This window comes from Mesoplodon mirus (genome assembly GCF_964341445.2).
Source record: "Mesoplodon mirus genome assembly, contig: HAP1_SCAFFOLD_968, whole genome shotgun sequence".
NCBI lineage: Eukaryota > Metazoa > Chordata > Mammalia > Artiodactyla > Ziphiidae > Mesoplodon > Mesoplodon mirus.
Window position 1 is genome coordinate 136,276 of NW_028295080.1, and position 19,221 is coordinate 155,496.

Consider the following 19,221-nt stretch of genomic DNA (forward strand, 5'->3'; position numbering starts at 1 on the left):
AGTACAATGACTGTGTTTGGGAATGGGAAGAAGTAAAAATGCATCTGCTGAGTGTTTGGTCAGATAATATTAGTCTTGATCTTAAGAAATTAAATGCTGAAATTCAGGATATACAAAATGCACATCTTGATGATATTTCACCAGAAGATGTAATTCAAACTTTACTGGATCATTTAAAGTGGTTAAACCCTTAGTCGTGGATTACTAGAGGATTGTCAGGATTTATTACCCTGGCCATAATTTGCCTATTATTGATAATAATCTTCTCATGTCTGTTTCGTATCCTCATGCAACAGTATACTACTCTCGGCACTAAGGTTCATGGAATTATTTTGCAGCAAAACTTCAAAAATAAAAAAGGAGGACCTGTGGGAAGCAGTCAGCCTTGAGAGCAGGCTATGGACATGCCAGGCATGCCGCCGCTGCTCGAAGGGACTGTCCCTACTTGTTCCCCTCCTTGTTCCATTCCATGGGAGATAAATCACCAGGGCCCAGAAATCAGAAAGAATGGAAAATGAGACAAGCCAATCTGTCTCCACCCTGCACGTGCAGGTTATTTTGGATGATTCTGGGTTTATGGGTTTTCTCCCAGGGAAGTTAACCTTGAGCCGAGACAGTCATTAGATAATGTAAACCACCGTCTGGCAACCTTCCCTTTTCTAGTCTATATAATCTGCAACTGTAGCATAATAAAACTTGCCTTGCAACCATCAGTTGTCTTGGTCCTTCTGACCCCATTCGTCGGTGCTACTTCAGTTCCTTACCCCGTCCCTTCTGACCCTGGGCGGTGAAATCCTCTTTCTGAGGCTGGTCCGCGGCACATATGAATATGTTTCTGTCTTGCTGTCCTGCACACATGCTGTCTAGTAACAGATATTTTGTCTGCTATTAGTGTTTTAGATTATGTCTTTCCAAAGCGCTGAGGCAGTGCACCTATTTTGAAGTTGCAGCTGATGCCTGAACGTATCCTAGCTGACAAATTATTGATTAATAAAAACATGAATTTCTGAAAGATTTGTACTGTTAACCAAAATCTGGGCAAGGAGTCTCAAATGTAATTCTTAGCCAGAATTACATGTTAATGAACCATTTAACAGTGTAAATCAAGGAACATCAATGTAGGGATTTCTTTTCATTTATTTCTTACCTGCTTGAAATAGCAGTTAAAGGTTGCCAGCTTGGTTGCAGATGAACGGACGTTTGAAGTTCCCTGAACTACTTAATGTGGAATAGGATACTAGACTTCCAACGCCCTCAAGGCTGTGACCTTGCAGCCATTTTACATAGCACATCATCCTCCTATAGGGATGAACCTTTCCCTGGCCCGAAAAGTAGCCACTCCGTTGAAGCTTTGCTTATTGTAACAGGCTTTTGTTTCCAGGTTACATGTCTGTGGAAGACTTAATTCTGAATAGAGATATAGATATTACTGGAAACTAATTGTTTTTGCTATTATACTCTGCTTATACTCTGTTTTACTCTGTAAAACATTTAAATTGTGCTACAAAAATTCAGATGTTGTCTTGCAATCTTTAAACAATAAATGAATGAATTGCCCTTAAAAAAAAAGAATTAAGCAGTTAGTTAAGCTGTTGGTCCCACATCAGACAAATTATCCTTATACCTCCTGTCAATATTGTTAACAGAGACTGTTATTTTATTAATCCTTATGATCCCGTGATTCTTTCTTTCATGTTTCAGGGCACAGCAGGTGAGAGAGTGGGTTTGTTAAGCTGGGTGGGTTTATCCTTCTTTTATGCGTTCATTCAATTTTCTGTTCATTTACTTATTGTATACATATGGCAATAGAAGCTGCTAAGGCAATCATTGCTATTCTGCAAAACAACAAGGCACAGAAGCAGATGTCTTATTTCCGAGATTTCTCCCCCCAGGATTATTATTATTATTATTATTTTTTTGTGTGTGTGTGTTCACTTACTTTAATAACACTACATTTACCATGTTATCACCATGGAATGTAAATTCAGGTTAGACGAGAGAATTTCACAAGTACAACAAAGCATTCTGTAGTATACCAAAGTTTGTATAGTGTCTGACCAAACCAGCTTGCTCATAAATCACTTCCATTACAGGCAATTTATTTAGTTTAACATTTATGATTCTTTCAGAGAAAATAAACAGACTGCACACATTTAAAAAGTATTTTTCATTTACCTTTGCATTAGCACTTAAAATACACATTTCTATTTCAAAATGCCATTTAAAAATTATTCTAATATAACAGCAGCAAACTATAATTCTGCAATTACAAAACAGCTAAACGGGGATCTACAGTTAAGTTATTCTCATGTTTACAACTATGATTCTGAAACAGATACTACTTCAAAGCAGCTGTTACCAGCTCTTTAGGTTTGGTTTAAACACACACACATAGTTGCTGGGAGGTTTATAATTATTCCGTGCAGTGTTCTGAAAGGGTCCTTCAAGAGCCAACCAGACCTTAAAAACAGTACTCAGTCCACAAGGCAGTCAGAAAGAGTTAAATTAACTGGGGTAAATAGGATTCCTACATTACATCAAAAGCATATGATATTCTGCAACAACTGGGAGCATTTTCAGGTTTGGCATGTTGTCCTCTTTACAAGCAATTTTATCAGAAGAGTTTAAGAAGGTGGACACTGTACCACTATCAAATGCATTTAAAAGTGACATGTTTTTCTGCTAATCTGACTCCCCTGAATGACCTAGCGAGTGAACTAGTCACTAGGCAAATCAAGCCTACAAGAAAGGAAGCCAATATTCAAATTACTATGTTATTGTCCGACCCACAGAATTTATTTTTAACATAAACATATAACCTCAATATGAGATGTCTAAGTAAAGCAAGCACCACCAAGACCAAGACAGCATCTCCTCTTCTAAGGTTTAGGTTTTGCCCAGAATTCTTGATACATGGAATAGCCCATACCAAGAGTCATTGCTCCCACAACAAAGCCTTGGGCTGCCACGCGCATGTGGATCAGGTGAACAGACATTTTAGTATTGCCCCTGCTCTTCAATTTATATAATCCATATGCAACGATTGCTGCAAAACCTGCCACTCCAATGGGGACAAATGGTGCCTCTCTAGCTTTTCGGATAAGTTTAGATCCCTGATCTTCATCATATGAAGAAAGAGAAACATCTGTGTCACTTGACATAGTGATTGAAGAATCTTCAGACAACTAACTGCACGACGTCCCAGGATCCTACCGGCTTCTCCCCCCAGGATTATTATGATTAAAGATCCTTTCCCCCCACTCCCTGGAGAGGACAAGGGGCTGCTCGCTGGAGGATTTTTAATGACTTGGGGAAAGACTCAAATATCCCCCCATTAGGGTAATCCACCCCAGGGGCAAACCACACAAGAATATTATGAATTTATTTTATTTTTCTATCCTTGCAAAGGTAATACTCAGCGCATTAGAATATGAAAACTATACTGTCAAATTTCAGAATTACATGGATGAAGAAAACCACCAAAGTGGCATCATATCATGTGTGTTATAGTTGTATTTACTATATTGACTATATTAAATATGTTGTGTTAACAATGTATTGTATAACTATATATTGAAAAGGCAAAATGCTGTAACGTATTTCAGAGAAAATAATGTTGGCCAACCCCAAATTGTACATTGTAGACGGGTCCTAGGAAAAGAAGATTTAATTCATAGTGAACAAGAGGTTAGCTTCTGTTTTCAGCCATGTGCTATTTCAAGAATTAAACATCATGAATAATACAGGATATAAGAGGAATAGTCTAAAGATGGAAAAGCACATTTTGATTAGGAAAGAGAATTTAAGGCTTAAGTCTTTTTTTTTTAAGGAAAACTGCCTTATTACTATGAGATAAGAAAATTGTTTCCTTCTTTTCTTCCTTGCTTTCTTCTTCTTTTTTTTTAACCTTTTTAATTTTGGATATTTGACCTCTAAGCTGAGATGACTGAAAATGCCTCCTCTGGGCATCAACCTTTTTGAAAGACTTTTTCCCCCTCCCTGAGGCCTATTTGTCTCTTGGAGGCTTTGTCTACATTACTCCTCAAGAGGCAAGCATTTGTCCTTGCACTAAATGCTGACATCTCCTGATAAGAGGGAAGCTGCAAAGTAGAAGAATTGAAGGTCAGTATGTTGATATTGGTCTCAAGCGCATTGATGCACATTTGTGTATTGGGGAACGGGAGTGAAGCTTGAGAGTGGGCCAGTGGGGAGGGGTAAATATTTTGTGATGCTGTCTACCTATGGGCTTATAAAGTTTACAGCTGCATTAGGAGGACAAGCATTACCATTAGCATGAAACCTCAGTTGCAAAAGCTTCTAGCCATACACATAGGGCAATACGTAAATGATACACCTTATTGCATTCACCCATTCACCCTCCCCTGTTCACGCTAATTGGAAATTTCCATCCATTTCAGAGAAGTAACACAACTATCAATCATTTTCCCTGGCACGAATCTTCCAGGAGGAAGAAAATGGAATACACCTAGCAACAGAGCTCACGCACTAGTAGTCCATGTGTCTTAGATTTAATATCTGATGACTAGCTGCATTGAAGCCAAGAGGTGGTTCACAAAGTTGCTGCACATTAGAATCACCTGGGGAACTCTGAGACCTCCCCGTGCCCAGGCTCCTCCCTAGACCTACTGAATCAAAATCTCTGGGGCTGGGACCCAGACACCAATGTTTTTCTTCCAAGCTCTTTAGGTAATTCAAACGAGCAGCAAAGCTTGAGAACCAGCCCAATAATGGGAACAAACTTATTTCACACAGATAAAGTGGGGCAATTCATATGTTAAAAGAACGTGAATATATGTATATATTTCTTTTTTTCGCTTTGTTGTGTTTGTATTTCAAATAGGCTTTTTTTTCCTTCTGCAAAAAACGTTACTGTTTCCATTTGGTCCAAGGCTTGGGAGAGGGCTCCAGGGCGGTTACAAAGCTGCCTAGTGGCTGCAGAGCGGGGCTTCAGGCAGAAGCTCTGACGCCAGAGGGTCTCCTCAGACGCGGCTGGACTTCAGAGACTCCTGTTTGGCTCAAGGGTGAGCCTTTCAAAGAGATACTCGCCCAGCACAGCCTGCGGACCAGCCAGCCTGCGGAGGTTGGTCAGGTGGTCGCCCATCTTCTGGATGAGTTTCACCTGCTCCTCCAGGAAGCGGCTCTCCAAGAAGTCACAGAGCTGGGAGTCTGCACGGGCAGGACCCAGGGCGCGCAGATCCGATAGTGCCTGGTTCAGATTCTTCTCCCTAAGAATGGCGGCTTCCACAGCATCCTGGGTTTTACCCCACTCATCCTGAGAAGGCTTCCGCGCCTCCTGGAAGAGGGCGCGGCCGCAGCACTGGTTTTGCATTTTCAAGAGGCGCTGGGCGCCCTCACACTTCTCCTCAGCCAGTTGGCGAAAAATGTGGCCCATACTGTCCAGAGTCCCATTGTTGCTGTCGAAATAGATGCTCAGAGAGAGGTAAGTGTCCACAGATGCATGTTGAACAGGCGGTGGGTGGCGGCTTCCACCTCGGTGGAATAATTCTGACGAACCTGGGAACTCGTGGTTGATCAGTGATAAGGAGCTAAGCTCAAAAACTGGTGTTGGCCTGTCCTGGAGGCTGAGGATAGCTGAGTGTCTGATTCCAAAGGTTGCAAAAGGAAGAAAGGTTGGAGGGTGGTCGGGGGCTGGAGCAAGGAGCGTCCCTGGGTCTGTTCATTCCAAACACTGTTGAAGCAAAAGACAGATCTGCAGGACTGCCGAGTGCACTGCCTCAAATAGGCTTCGATATAAATGAACAAGAAGTCCAAGCAAGGACAAAACTTACCCTTCCTCCCACCAAAATAGCTGGTGATACTAGAATCTAGATCTGGGAAGGGATTCTTCCATTACTTTCTTAACATTCCAAGCCACTAGAGCAGTGGTTCTCAAAGTATGGTCACCTTGTAACCAAGCAGTACCCTATGGGGCCTTCCTAGGACAGACCCATCCCCCATATCCTCTATTGTAGTTTCTCTCTGAAGTACTCAGATAATAGTATCTCAGGCATATTTCTTGAGTTTTCAGATGCTAAAAACCACCACCCAATGGAAGAAATGAACTCTTTGATGATCATGAGCATGTAGCCCCCAGACCTTCTGGCACCTAAGGATGGATAATGTTACCTGTCTTGTGGCCTCAACATCAGCCAGTCAGAGGATTGTGCACGAGCTGATCACATGCCCTGGGATGTCCCTCCCTCACCTGGCCTTTAAAAATGCTTTGCTGAAATCCTTTGGAGATTTCAGGGGTTTTGGAACACGGACCACCCCTCTCCTTGCTCGATCCTGCAATAAACCTTTCTCTTCTCCAGACTCCAACTTTTAGGTTTTTTTTTTTTTAATTTAATTTAATTTTATTTTTTTTTTTTATTAGTTTCTGCTTTATAACAAAGTGAATCAGTCATACATATACATCTGTTCCCACATCCCTTCCCTCATGCATCTCCCTCCCTCCCACCCTCCCCATCCCACCCCTCCAGGCGGTCACAAAGCACCGAGCTGATCTCCCTGTGCTCTGCGGCTGCTTCCCACTATCTATCTACCTTACGTTTGGTAGTGTATATATGTCCATGCCTCTCTTTCGCTTTGTCACAGCTTACCCTTCTCCCTCCCCATATCCTCAAGTCCATTCTCAAGTAGGTCTGTGTCTTTATTCCTAAAAAGAAATGAAACTGAGCTATTTGTAATGAGGTGGATAGACCTAGAGTCTGTCATACAGAGTGAAGTAAGTCAGAAAGAGAAAGACAAATACCGTATGCTAACACATATATACGGAATTAAAAAAAAAAAAATGTCATGAACAACCTTTAGGTTTGTTTGGCCTCACTGTGCTTCAGACACACGAACCTGCATTCGGTAACAACCTGACCAGCTTTACCAGCGTCCCCTGATAATGTGTCAGATATTCAAGTTTTAGGGCCCTATCCCAGCCCTATGGAATCAGCAACTCTAGAGGGGCTCAGTGATCTCTGTTATAACAGGCCCTCCATATGATTTTTATTCACCTTAAAGTTTGAAAATATCTGCATTGTCAGCTGGCCAAAGCGTCCACCAGCAGGTGAAGGGGAGTGACGCCTGGAAAAGATAGGGAGTAGCCAAGGCAAGTACAGCAGCATTTGCCGTGGTAGTAATGGAGAATGCCTTTTCTCCACTGGTTGGCACAGACTAGTATCTGGGAGCAGTGGCAGGGTTACTTAGGATGCTTTACAATTCAATGTAGAGTGACCGCTGTCCTGGTTTGCCAGGGACTTCCCTTGTGTGAACACTTAAAATCTCATCCTGGCAAACCCCTTAGCCCTGGGTTTGAAAAACTTAGGGAATAACATGAAATTTAGGGGAAACATGATCTAGGATTTGGGCAAGTCACAAGTGCTAATTAAAGCTAAGCAAGTATGGACAACATCTAGCCTTCTTTACCCCTTTGTGGGAAGGTAAATCTGATTGGGTGAAAGGACTTATTGTTAAGAAATCTTTGTAGAAACATCCCCTTCTGCTTAGTCTGCTGGTTCTCAGTTCTGGCTAGACACTGGCATCGTCTGAGGAGATTTAAAGTTATTTTATTGGTCTAGGATGACCAACAGTCAGTGTGAGGGTTTTTAAAAAGTGCTTCAGATGATTCTAATATGCAGCCAAATTTAGGTGCCACTGCTTAAGCTTTTGAACCACTGCTACTTTTTTCACCTCATCTTCCTATGAGAATATCCAACTGTAGTTGAGGTGTGTTGTTTTTTCTTTTTCTTTTTTTAACTCTCTTATTATAAGATTTACTGTCTTAAATAAGATTGAATGTACAGAAAATCCTGCTAGTCCATCTGGTATAGCTAGATACTTAGAAAAATATCGTTAAGATATATACCATTTAAGTACTGTGACTGGCCTTTTTAAAATTAACATATGCATTGAATTAGTACAATCTCTTTTGAAGTTGTCATGTTGGGGAGCTATACCTGTAATCTGCTGCCATTGCTAAATATCTGGACAACTCTTATTAGGAATTGTTTTTTAAAATCTTTAGGGATTAAAACCAAGAGTGCTGTATTATTTGTACTGGGACCACAAAAACCTCACAAAGTTTCCCCACTGTACCTTCTACCCCCATCTCTAACCCTTGGCAACTTCTAATCTGTTCTCCATCTCCACAGTTTTGTTATTTTTTTTTCAGTTTTGTTATTTTAAGAATAATATGTAAACATAATCATGAATTACTTAATCTTCGGAGATTGGCTTCTAAAAACTTTTTCTTCGGCATCATTCCCTTGAAGTTCATTTTAATTTTTGCATATATTAATAATTTGTTCCTTATTGTTGCTCCGTAGTATTCTATCATAAGATTTTATCACAATTTGTTTCAACATTCATCCATTGAAAGACATTTGGGTAGTTGCCAGTTTTTGGCTATTATAAATAAAACTGCTATGAACATTTATGTGTAAGTTTCTGTGGGAACTTAATTAAGTTTTTGTTTCTTTTGGATAAATGCTCAAGAGTACAAGTACTGCGTTGTAGGGTGAATCTACTTTTAGGATTAAAAGAGACTGTCAAGCTGTTTCTCAGAGTGGCTAAACCATTTTATTTTCCCACCAGTGACGTGATATAACTTTTCTACGTACTCGCCGGCATTTGATGTTGTCACTATAATTTTAGTTATTCTCTGATATCTCATTATGGTCTTAATTTGCATTTCCCTAATGCTAATGATGTTGAGCATCTTTTCATGTGCTTCTTTGCCATGTGTATATGCTCTTCCATGAAATGTCTGTTCCTGTCTTCTGCCTATTTTCTAGTTGGATTTTTTTAAGTTGTTTGGAGCGTTCTTTGTATATTATAGATACAAGTCATCTGTCTCATATGGGATTTTCAAATATGTTTTCCCACTGTGTAATTTGAGTTTTCATCCACTTAAAAGGATCTTCTATGAAGCATTTTTAACTCATTTTGATGAGATCCAATTTATTAGTTTTTGCTTTTATTGATCATACTTTCGGTGTCAAGTCTAAGAATTATTCACCTAGTTCTAGATGCCAAAGATTTTCTCCTATTTCTTTTTCTAAAAATGTCCTGCTTTTACATTTAAGATTATGATCCACTTTGATTTAATTTTTGTGTAAGGTGTGGAGGTTTAGGTTAAGGTTCATTTTTTGTTTTTGTCGAGGGATGACCAACTGTTTCAGTACCATTTTTTGAAATGTCTATTCTTCCTTGATAGCTTTTGCACTGCTGTCAAAATCAGGTTAAATGTATTTATGTCAGTCTATTTCTGGGTTCTCTATTCCATTCCATTGATCTATGTATCTACCCTCCAAAATTACTGCAAAGTTTTGAAATTGGGTGGATTAATTCCTCCCATTTTAATCTTCCTTTACAAATTGTTTTAGCTATTCTTCAGCCTCTTCTTACCATATAAATCTTAGAAAAAGCTTGTCTATATCCGCAAAAACCTTGAGGGCATTTTAAGAGTAATTGTGTTAAGCCTCTTAAATTGGGGAGAATTGACATCTTTATTATGTTGTGTTCTCTAATCCATGAACAAGGTATGTCTCCCTATTTGTTTGGGACTTTAAAATTTTTCTTCATCAGCATTTTGTAATTTTCAGTATAGAGGTCCTATAAATGTCTTCTTGGGCTTGTATTTAAGTACTTATTTAGGTCAGTTGTAAATGGCATCACATATTTTAATTTAAGCTTCTACACATTTGTTATTAATATATAATGTGATAAAATTGTGTTGATCTTGTACTCTAAAACATTTACAAACTAATATTATTTCTCAAGCTTTTTGTGGATTCCTTGGTATTTTCTCCATTTAGATTATCATCTCATCTTCAGACACAGACAGTTTTACTTTTCCTTAGGCAATATAATAGGATATATTACTCTTCAACATTCAGTAGGATATATTCCTTCCTATTCAACATAGTAGGAATAGTCCTTTTATCTTTTAAATGAACTTTTTAAAAATTTAACTTTTAAATGTATGTATTTATTTATTTTTGCTTTATTTTCTTACTAGAACCTCCAGTAATATATTTAATAAAAGTGGTGAGAGCAGATATCCGTGCCTTGTTTCTGATCTTACAGAGAATGCATTCAGTCTTTCACAGTTAAATATAATGTCGGTATAGGTTGTTTGTAGATCATCTTTATGAGTTTCAGTATGTTCCTTTTCTATTCCTAGTTTGCTTGGAGTTCTTTTTCCTTCTTTTTTTAAAATCATGAATGAGATTGGATTTTGTCAAGTGCTTTCTCTGCATTATTGGATAGGATCACATGACTTTTCCCTTTAATCTATTGGTTATGGTGGATAACATTGTCTGATTTTCAAATATTTAACCAACTTTGCATAACTAGAATAAATGCCACTTGGTCATGGTATATTATTCTTTTTGTATATTTCTGGATTTAATTTGCTAATATTTGGCAGAGGATTTTTACAGCCAATTTCATAAAAAATATTGGTCTGTAGTTTTCTTCTTTCTATACTATCCCTGTCCAGTTTTGGTATCAAGGTAATACTGGCTTCATAAATTTAATTAGGAACTGTTCCTTCTACTTCTCTTTCTTATCAAATCATGTAAAATTGGTGTTAATTCTTTATGTCTTGGGTAAAAGTGAAATATCTAAGCCTGAATATTCCTTTTGGGAGTTTTTAAATGAAAAATCAGTGTTTCTAATGGTTACAGGAAAATTGAGATTATCTATTTCATCTTGGCTGAGTTTTGGTAGTTTTGAGTGTAGAAGCATTGGCCCATTTCATCTACATTTTTGAATTTATAGTGTAGACTTGCTCATAACAACTTGTTCCTCATTAACCTGCAGGATATGTCATGGTATCCCTGTTTGCATTTCTGATATCTGTGATTTGTGCCATCCATCTTTTTATCTTTATCAGTCTTGCTAGATCTTTATTGATTTGATTGTTTATTTCCAAGAACCAGCCTTTTGTTTCATTGATTTTTCCCCCCTATTTTCCTGTTTTCAGTTTCATGGATTTCTATTTCATCTTTATTATTTCCTTCTTTCTGCTTGTTTAGTGTTTTTTTCCTCTTCCTTTTTTACTGTTGTAATATAGAAAATTAGATTATTGCTTTGAAATACTTTCTTTCCCAATTTAGTGCTATAAACTTCCCTTTCAGCATTGCTTTCACTTCATTCTGCAAACTTTGATCTGTTATATCTCCATTTTCTTTTATTCTATGCATTAAAAAATATTTCCTTGCTGCTGTCTTTTTTACCCATGAGTTATTTGGAATTGTGATGTTTAGTTTTCACATGATTGAAGATTTTCCTGTTGTCTTTCTGTTATTGATTTCTAGTCTGATTCCATTATGGCTAGAGAACATACTCTATGATTTTAATTCTTTTAAATCTGCTAATTTTTTATGAATATATAAATGAAAGAAATAAGAAATCCTCTGAGTCTTAGCATCCAACACTTAGGCACATTACAATTTAAATCTGCTAAGGTTCTTTGTATTGTCCAGTGAATATTCCATGGACACTTGAATATGTATTCTGCTATTACTGAGTGTGTTCTTTAAATGTCAGTTATATCCTATTGATTGATGATGTTTTCATTTCTTCCATATTCTTGCTGATTTTTCTCTCTGGTAGTTCTATAAATTGCTGTGCTGAAGTCTCAAATAATAATTGTGGATTTAAAATTTTCTCCTTTTACTACTTTTTTCAGTGTTTGCTTCATGTATTTTGAAGTTCTGTTGTTTGGTGCACACACATTTAGTATCATTAGGTCATCTAGGTGGATTATTCCTGTTATCTTTATGTAATGACCCTGTTTGCCCCTAATAATTTCCTTTGCTCTGAAGTCGACTTTATCTGATATTAATATAGCCATTCCTACTTTTTCTGATTAACATTCACATGATATATCATTATCTTCCTTTTACTTTGAACTACCTATATCATGATGTTTAAAGTAAACTTCTTATAGACAGTATATAGTTGGATCATGCTTGTGAATTTTTAATCTACTCTTCCAATCTCTGTCTTTGACTTGGTTATTTAGATCATGTACAGTTAATGTAATTATTGCTATGTTAAAGATTAGGTCTACCATTTTATTTTTTGTTTTGTCTTTTACCTTAGTTTCTCAATCCTGTGTTTCTCTTATTTTGCCTGGTGGGTTACTTAAACATTTTTTAATAAGTCCATTTTAATTTACTTTATTTATAATCATTTGTGTATACTGTTTGTATAGTTTTCTTAGTGGTTGCTTTTGGCATCACAGTATACATATGTAACTTACCATAGCCTACTGGAATCAGTGTTTTATTACTTCAAGTGAAGTTCCAAAATTTTACTTCCATTTAGTCTCTTAATATTCCCCAGTTTTAAAGTATGATTTTCTGTAGTATTTCCTTTCTCTACATTGAGAACCACATCAGATGGTGTCATAATATTTGCTTTGACCATCAGATAGTATTTAAGAAACTCATGAGGCTAATGATAGTCTCTTATATATACCCCATTTGTTTTCACCCATTCCATTGTTCCCCTTTTCTTTCTGAAGTTCCCAGTCTTCTGTTATTGTTTTTTTTTTAATGTTTTCATAACATTAGGTGATATCTGGGCTTTCCAGTGCCTTTGGATATGAGTTTCAGGAAACACTGAGTCTGGCTCACTTAATGCTGCTGAGTTGGAGGGTTTGTATATGTTGGGCCTGTTGGCGCAGCAGGTGCTAGCAGATTAGACTAATGTTGATGGGACTAGTGCCACAGGAGGATGGGTTCCCATTCAGGCTATGCTGCTGCTACAGTAGATCGAGTCCCCCTCTACCCCAAGTGTGGGGCAGTGACCTGCTGCTGTCACTGCTTTGTATTAGGCTGCTTTTGCCTCAGGTGTGTGGTGGGATCCCTTGGAAGCTGCTGTCAATCACAAGGTTAAATTCATTTCAGAAATACTTAAGTATAAATATATAGCCTGGCTCCTGTAGGACCCCTGTAATAGTTTTTTATTGCTTCCATACAAATGACCACAAATATAGTGACTCAAAACAATGTAGATTTATTACCTTACAAGTCTGACATTGGTCTCAATTGAGTAAAGTAAAAGTGTTGGCAGGATCTACAGATGAATGGATAAAGATGTGGCACATATATACAATGGAATATTACTTAGCCATAAAAAGAAATGAAATTGAGTTATTTGTAGTGAGGTGGATTGACCTAGAGACTGTCATACAGAGTGAAGTAAGTCAGAAAGAGAAAAACAAATACCATATGCTAGCACATATATATGGAATCTAAAAAAAAGAAAAAATGGTTATGAAGAACCTAGGGGGCAGGGCAGGAATAAAGACGCAGCCATAGAGAGTGGACTTGTGGACACAGGGAGGGGGAAGGGTAATCTGGGATGAAGTGAGAGAGTGGCATGGACATATATACACTACCAAATGTAAAATAGATAGCTAGTGGGAAGCAGCCGCAAAGCACAGGGAGATCAGCTCTGTGCTTTGTGTCCACCTACAGGGGTGCGATCGGGAATGGAGGGTGGTAGGGAGATGCAAGAGGGAGGAGATATGGGGATATATGTATACGTATAGCTGATTCACTGTTATGAAGCAGAAACTAACACACCATTGTAAATCAGTTATACTCCAATATAGATGGTTAAAAAAGAAAAAGAAAGTGTTGGCAGAGCTACATTCTTTTCTGGAGGCTCTTAGGGGTGTTTCTGTTCCCTGGACTTTATCCGCTTCCAGCGGTCACTTGTAGTCCTTGACTCAGAGTCCCCTTTCTCCACCTACAAAGCCCAAAATGTTGAATCTCTCTGATTCTGCTTCTATTAGGACATCTCTCTCTTTCTCTTTCTACAGTTGGGAATGGTTTTCTACTTTTAAGGACTCATGCAATTAGATTTGTTCCATGAGGTAATCCAGGATAATCTTTCTATCTCAAGGTCTATAACTTCAGTCATATCTGCAAAGTCCTCTTCACCATGTAAGGGAACATATTAATAGGTTCTAGGGATTAGGGTGAGGGCATTTTTAGGAGCCATTATGCTCCCTACCACACCCTTAACAAGTGACCTTGAGAAAATTACTGAGATTTTTAAAGCCTTACTTTCCTCAAACATAAAATGGAAAGAAAGCTAACTAGTTAACATCATGAAAGTGAAACAGTATATATGAAATCAACTAATTCAAAAAATAAGATTTCTTCTTTTTCTTTATGATTTACATGATTCTCAGAGTTCAGTTACTTGAAGAGTTACTTTTTTTTAAACAGAACTAAGGAATTTCAGGGTTCAGGTGCTGTAAGATTGTCTGAATTATCTGAGTAACAATTAGCTAAGCACAGGTGTAAAGCATTTGATTTACTCCCTGGTTTTCTTTATCTTCTCATCCCAGTAAATGCATATCCTTTTCTAGCTCCAGCCAGTAGAGTCAGAGCTTGTTTTACTGTTTAACTAAAGTTGAATTTAAATTCTCTCTACATCTCCAGATTCTCAGCCCTGGTTGCATATTATAATCACCTGGGGAGATTTCAAGAACTACTGATGCCAAATTTCTACCTATCATGGATATTTGAGGAGGGACCTGGAATGAAATGCTCTAGCTTATGGTTTTTGGAACCAAATCATAGTCTACACTGAGCCAAATTATTTGCGAGATCACCTCTAAAAAGGAATTTATCTGTGGTAACTAATGCTCTTCCTTTGTCAGTATGCTTGATTTGTCCCTCTTTGGGGGAAAAAAGAGGGGGAAAAAACCCCCAGCACTTGTGCTCCCTGAATTATAACCTGATGCTGTGGAATTAGTGTTGGCTTAGAGCACACATCTTCGGATACCCATTCTCTCTCCTGCTTCCTTGCATGAACTTATATCCTTGGGCAGTGTTTCATCCACCACCCTCTTTTGCTTCTAATCTTAGCAAGTAAAGTCTCCCCTTAATGAAATAGCATTTCATGAGGCTTACTGGGAGCATAGGTCTGTTCCAGACCTATCCTATGTTAGCTAAAGCAGATATAAGTGATGTATTTTTGGCATTCATCCTTGTGGGTTGGAAAGAGAAGACAGAATTTTATCCTTTAGGTGTCATCTGACTGGACAAATGGGCTCTTTCCCTCTGCTGCCTACCATGTAAAACCCTGAGGGTGTTACCTCTAGACGGTATCTTCTAGTTATCAAAATAGTTCAGATAAGTCAAATTTCTCAGTAAAAGATGACAAAACTATGGCTTAGGTGGTTAATTTTCTATGTCAATTTGTCTGGGCCACCATGCCCAGTTATTTGGTCAGATATTATTCTGGATATTTCTGTGATGGTGTTTTCGTGTTTTTTACAATTTTTATTGATTGATTGATTGATTGATTGATATTTTTGGCTGCGTTGGGTCTTCGTTGTCACACGTGGGCTTTCTCTATTTGCAGCAAGCGAGGGCTACTCTTTGTTGTGGTGTGCAGGCTTCTCATTGCGGTGGCTTCTCTTGTTGCAGAGCATGGGCTCTAGGTGCACGGGCTCAGTAGCTGTGGTGCACGGGCTTATTTGCTCCACGGCACATGGGATCTTCCCAGACCAGGGCTCAAACCTGTGTCCCCTGCATTTGCAGGCGGATTCTTAACCACTGTGCCACCAGGGTAGTCTCTGTGATGGTGTTTTTGGATGAAATTCATATTTAAATTGGTGTTGGACTTTGAGTAAAGCAGATTATCCTCCATAGTATGGGTGTGCCTCATCCAATCAGTTGAAACTCTTAATAAAACAAAGACTGACCTCCCTGTCGCAAAAAGGAATTCTGCCAGAAGACTTACAGAAATTGAACTGCAACTCTTCCTAGAGTCTCTAGACAGCCTAACCTGCAGATTTTGAATTGACCAAGCCTCTATTATTGTGTGAACCAATTGTTTAAAATATCTCTCTTTCTCTATCTTTATATAGATATGGATATTGATCTAGGTATCAATATTGATATCTAGATCTAGATCTATCAATATATATGGGCACATTGTATACACATGCTGTTGGTTCTGTTTTTCTGGAGAAGCTTGACTAATATAGTGGCCCATATAAATAGAAGGATGAACTCAAGTTCACCCAGGTAGAAAGTAGTACAATGAGAACTGGAACTTAAGGCCTCATGACTCATTCAGCTGTGAACACTGACCCAGAACTGGGGTCCGCAAACTCTGGCCCACTGATCAGATCTCGCTTGACTCCTGGTTTTATACATAAAGTTTTGCTTGAACACAGCCACACCCATTCATTAACGTATGGTGCATGGCTGTTTCTGTGCTACAGCAGCAGATAGGCAGTTGCAACGGAGAGGTATGGTACACAAAATCCAAAATATTTACTATCTGACCCTTTACAGAAAAGATCTGCTCACCCTTGCTCTAGGATGCCATCTGATTTCTGATAACACAGAGGAGAATAATTCATGCACATTGGGGTTGATTGTTAATCTCCTGTCCTCCTTAGGTCAAAGATCTCTTAAATGCTCACCCTTGCAATAGCCAGCTTGGGGAGCATTGTCTGAGGATGCAGAAATATTTCTTGCCAGGTCTTTCCAATCCACACTGCTCCCTGACTATGGTTCTTAAAACCTATTTTTTAAAATAATTTTATTGGAATATAGTTGATTTACAGTGTTGTGTTAATTTCACGTGTACAGCAAAGTGAATCTGTTATACATATACATATATCCACCTTTATTTTTTTTTAGAGTCATTTCCAAATAGCCCATTACAGAGTATTGAGTGGAGTTCCCTGTGCTAATAAGAAGAGCAGGTTCTTATTAGTTATCTATTTTATGTATAGCAGTGTGTATATTTCAGCCCCAATCTCCCAATTTAGCCTCCCCACCACAATCCCCTGGTAACCCTAAGTTTGTTTTCTACATCCCTGCCTCTACTTCTAAAACCTGTCTATTTTAACCAACTACCACTCATTGCTTACTGTCTCTGGCTTCATGTACTTCATAATAAATCTACCTCTTGTTCAATCCTGGATGACATGTTCCAAAGACTGGGATAATATCTTATTCTACATAACTTGTCCTTGATATTGTCTAACTTGGGGTCTTTATCTATGTCCCAAAGAAGACAGTCACACTCTGTCTTCTAGTACTACTAATAATACCACATTTTAGGGCATGAATTTGACCCAATGCACTGAACTATCCCTTTAGAAACTGTATGCAACCTGTCACTGGGTTTTAGCACCGGGATAGAGCTCAAATTAGTGTTCATATTTAAACAAATCTACTTGACCAGAAACTTTTTGTCTCACCATTTATTTTATTACACAAGTAACTTCTCTCTTTGCATCTATGATGTAAATATTTTTAATTTCCTAAATTATCTGAAAAATTATTTAGAGCTTCCATTTCAGTAGGCATTGGAATTGCTGTGTTATGACTATTTCATTATTTTATTTCCAAATGCTAAATTAGGCTTCAAGCTTTGGCCAGGAGTAGACAGGAAAGGGTTTTAAAAGAAATGAAGAATGGGAAAGACTTCTGATGCAACGGAGACTTAATAAAGATTTGCTTTTGAATCAAGAATTTATAATAAAGGTTTGATTTTGAATCAATAAGTTATGTCATTGCAAAATAGCTCCCTGGTAAAATTCCATTCTTTTGTAATCATTAAGTACAGAAATTAACCATCAAAATATGCAGTGATCTTTTTCATTTTCTAAAAACAAACCTATATCTAGATGAGAGGAGAATTCATTTCATAACTCAGGCTCTGGACTTACGACTCCAAGTCCTGTTTTCTTTCAACCATGCCTGCTAAGTTTCTGTCTAACTTCTTGAGCATGAGGTAATGGCTTCAGCTTTCATCTCCTTACTCAGTATATAGCTTGGTGACTAAGAGTAAGGGATCTAAACCTTGAGAACTTGGGTTCCAATCTTGACTCTAAAATTTACTTGTTGAGTACTCTTGAGCATGTTATCTGTTTCTGCCTCAGTTTTCTCATCTATAATATAGAGATAACATTACTTCTCTCAGCGAGTTGCTATGAGGGTTAAAAGAGAAAATTCATACAATGCAAGAATTTATCAGTTCTTGGAACACAATAAATACTGAAAAGAAATGTTAGCCATTATCAAGGGCCCCTCATTTTATGGATAATATAGATTAGTTTATATAGGTCTAATATTTACATATACATAACTATTTTGTACCTATATGTGTGTATACGTTCTTCTTAGAAATTGAGCAGTCAACATTCACATCTAAAAGTATGTGCTCCAGGGAGATCAGCTCGGTGCTTTGTGACCGCCTGGAGGGGTGGGATAGGGAGGGAGGGAGGGAGACGCAAAAGGGAGGGGATATGGGAACATATGTATATGTATAACTGATTAAATTTGTTTTAAAGCAAAAAATAAATAAATAAATAAAAGTATGTGCTCTGTGAAATGTAGATCTCCTGTGTACAGACACAGTGCTGTAGTTATCTATTGCTACATAATAAAGAAGTCCAAACTTAGTGGTGAAATAAACAAAAATTTTAATATGTGCCCAGATTCTGTGGGTCAGCAATTCAAACAGTACGCAGAGGAGATGGCTTGTCTCTACTCTGTGACTGATGTCTGAAACCTCAGCTCAGGAGGATTCAAATGGCTGGGGCTGCAATCATCTAGATAATTTTAATTCACATGTCTGGCCCTTGAGATGGGATGACTTGAAGACTGGGCCCAACAAGGACTGTTGCCTGGAGTGCCTATAGATGGCTGCCCATGTGGCTTGGACTTCTCATAACGTGGTAGTTAGGATTCAAGATAGAGTATCCCAAGAATGAGCGTTCAGGGTTGAAGCATTCCAGGAGAATCATGCAAAAGCTGCATGACCTTTGATGACCTAGTCTTAGATGTTACATAGCATCACTTTATACTATTGCAGGCGTTGGAGACCTTTTTCCCTAAAGTGTCAGGCGGTCAGTATTTTAGGCTTTACACGCCATACAGTCTCTTTTGCAACTACTTAGCTCCGCTGCTGTGATGTGAAAACAGACACAAACAATACATATACTAAGGAACATGGCTGTGTTCCAATCAAGCTTCATTTATAAAAGCCGGTAGAGGCCTAGATTTGGCCCACCAGCCATAATTTACTGACCCCTGCTCTACTGTTTGAAGCCATGGAAAGCCTGCCCAAATTCAAGGGGAAATGCCCATGTCTGGATGTGAAGAATGGCAACGAATCTGAAACCCTGTATTAAAACCACTACATATG

The 19,221-nt window shown here is 38.2% G+C and overlaps 1 protein-coding gene and 1 pseudogene across 2 annotated transcripts; both read right to left on the reverse strand.

Moving 5' to 3' along the window:
- Nucleotides 1–1,932: 1,932 nt before the first annotated feature.
- Nucleotides 1,933–3,182, reverse strand: LOC309797774 (HIG1 domain family member 1A, mitochondrial). Its single transcript, XM_082646197.1, has one exon. The coding sequence runs from the start codon at nucleotides 3,159–3,161 to the stop codon at nucleotides 2,880–2,882; it is 282 nt and encodes a 93-aa protein (XP_082502323.1). The 5' UTR covers nucleotides 3,162–3,182; the 3' UTR covers nucleotides 1,933–2,879.
- A 1,835-nt stretch (nucleotides 3,183–5,017) lies between these two features.
- LOC309797775 (ferritin light chain-like) lies at nucleotides 5,018–5,535 on the reverse strand (annotated as a pseudogene). The gene has a single exon. The product of its transcript is annotated as a ferritin light chain-like (transcript).
- Between the last annotated feature and the right edge of the window lie 13,686 nt (nucleotides 5,536–19,221).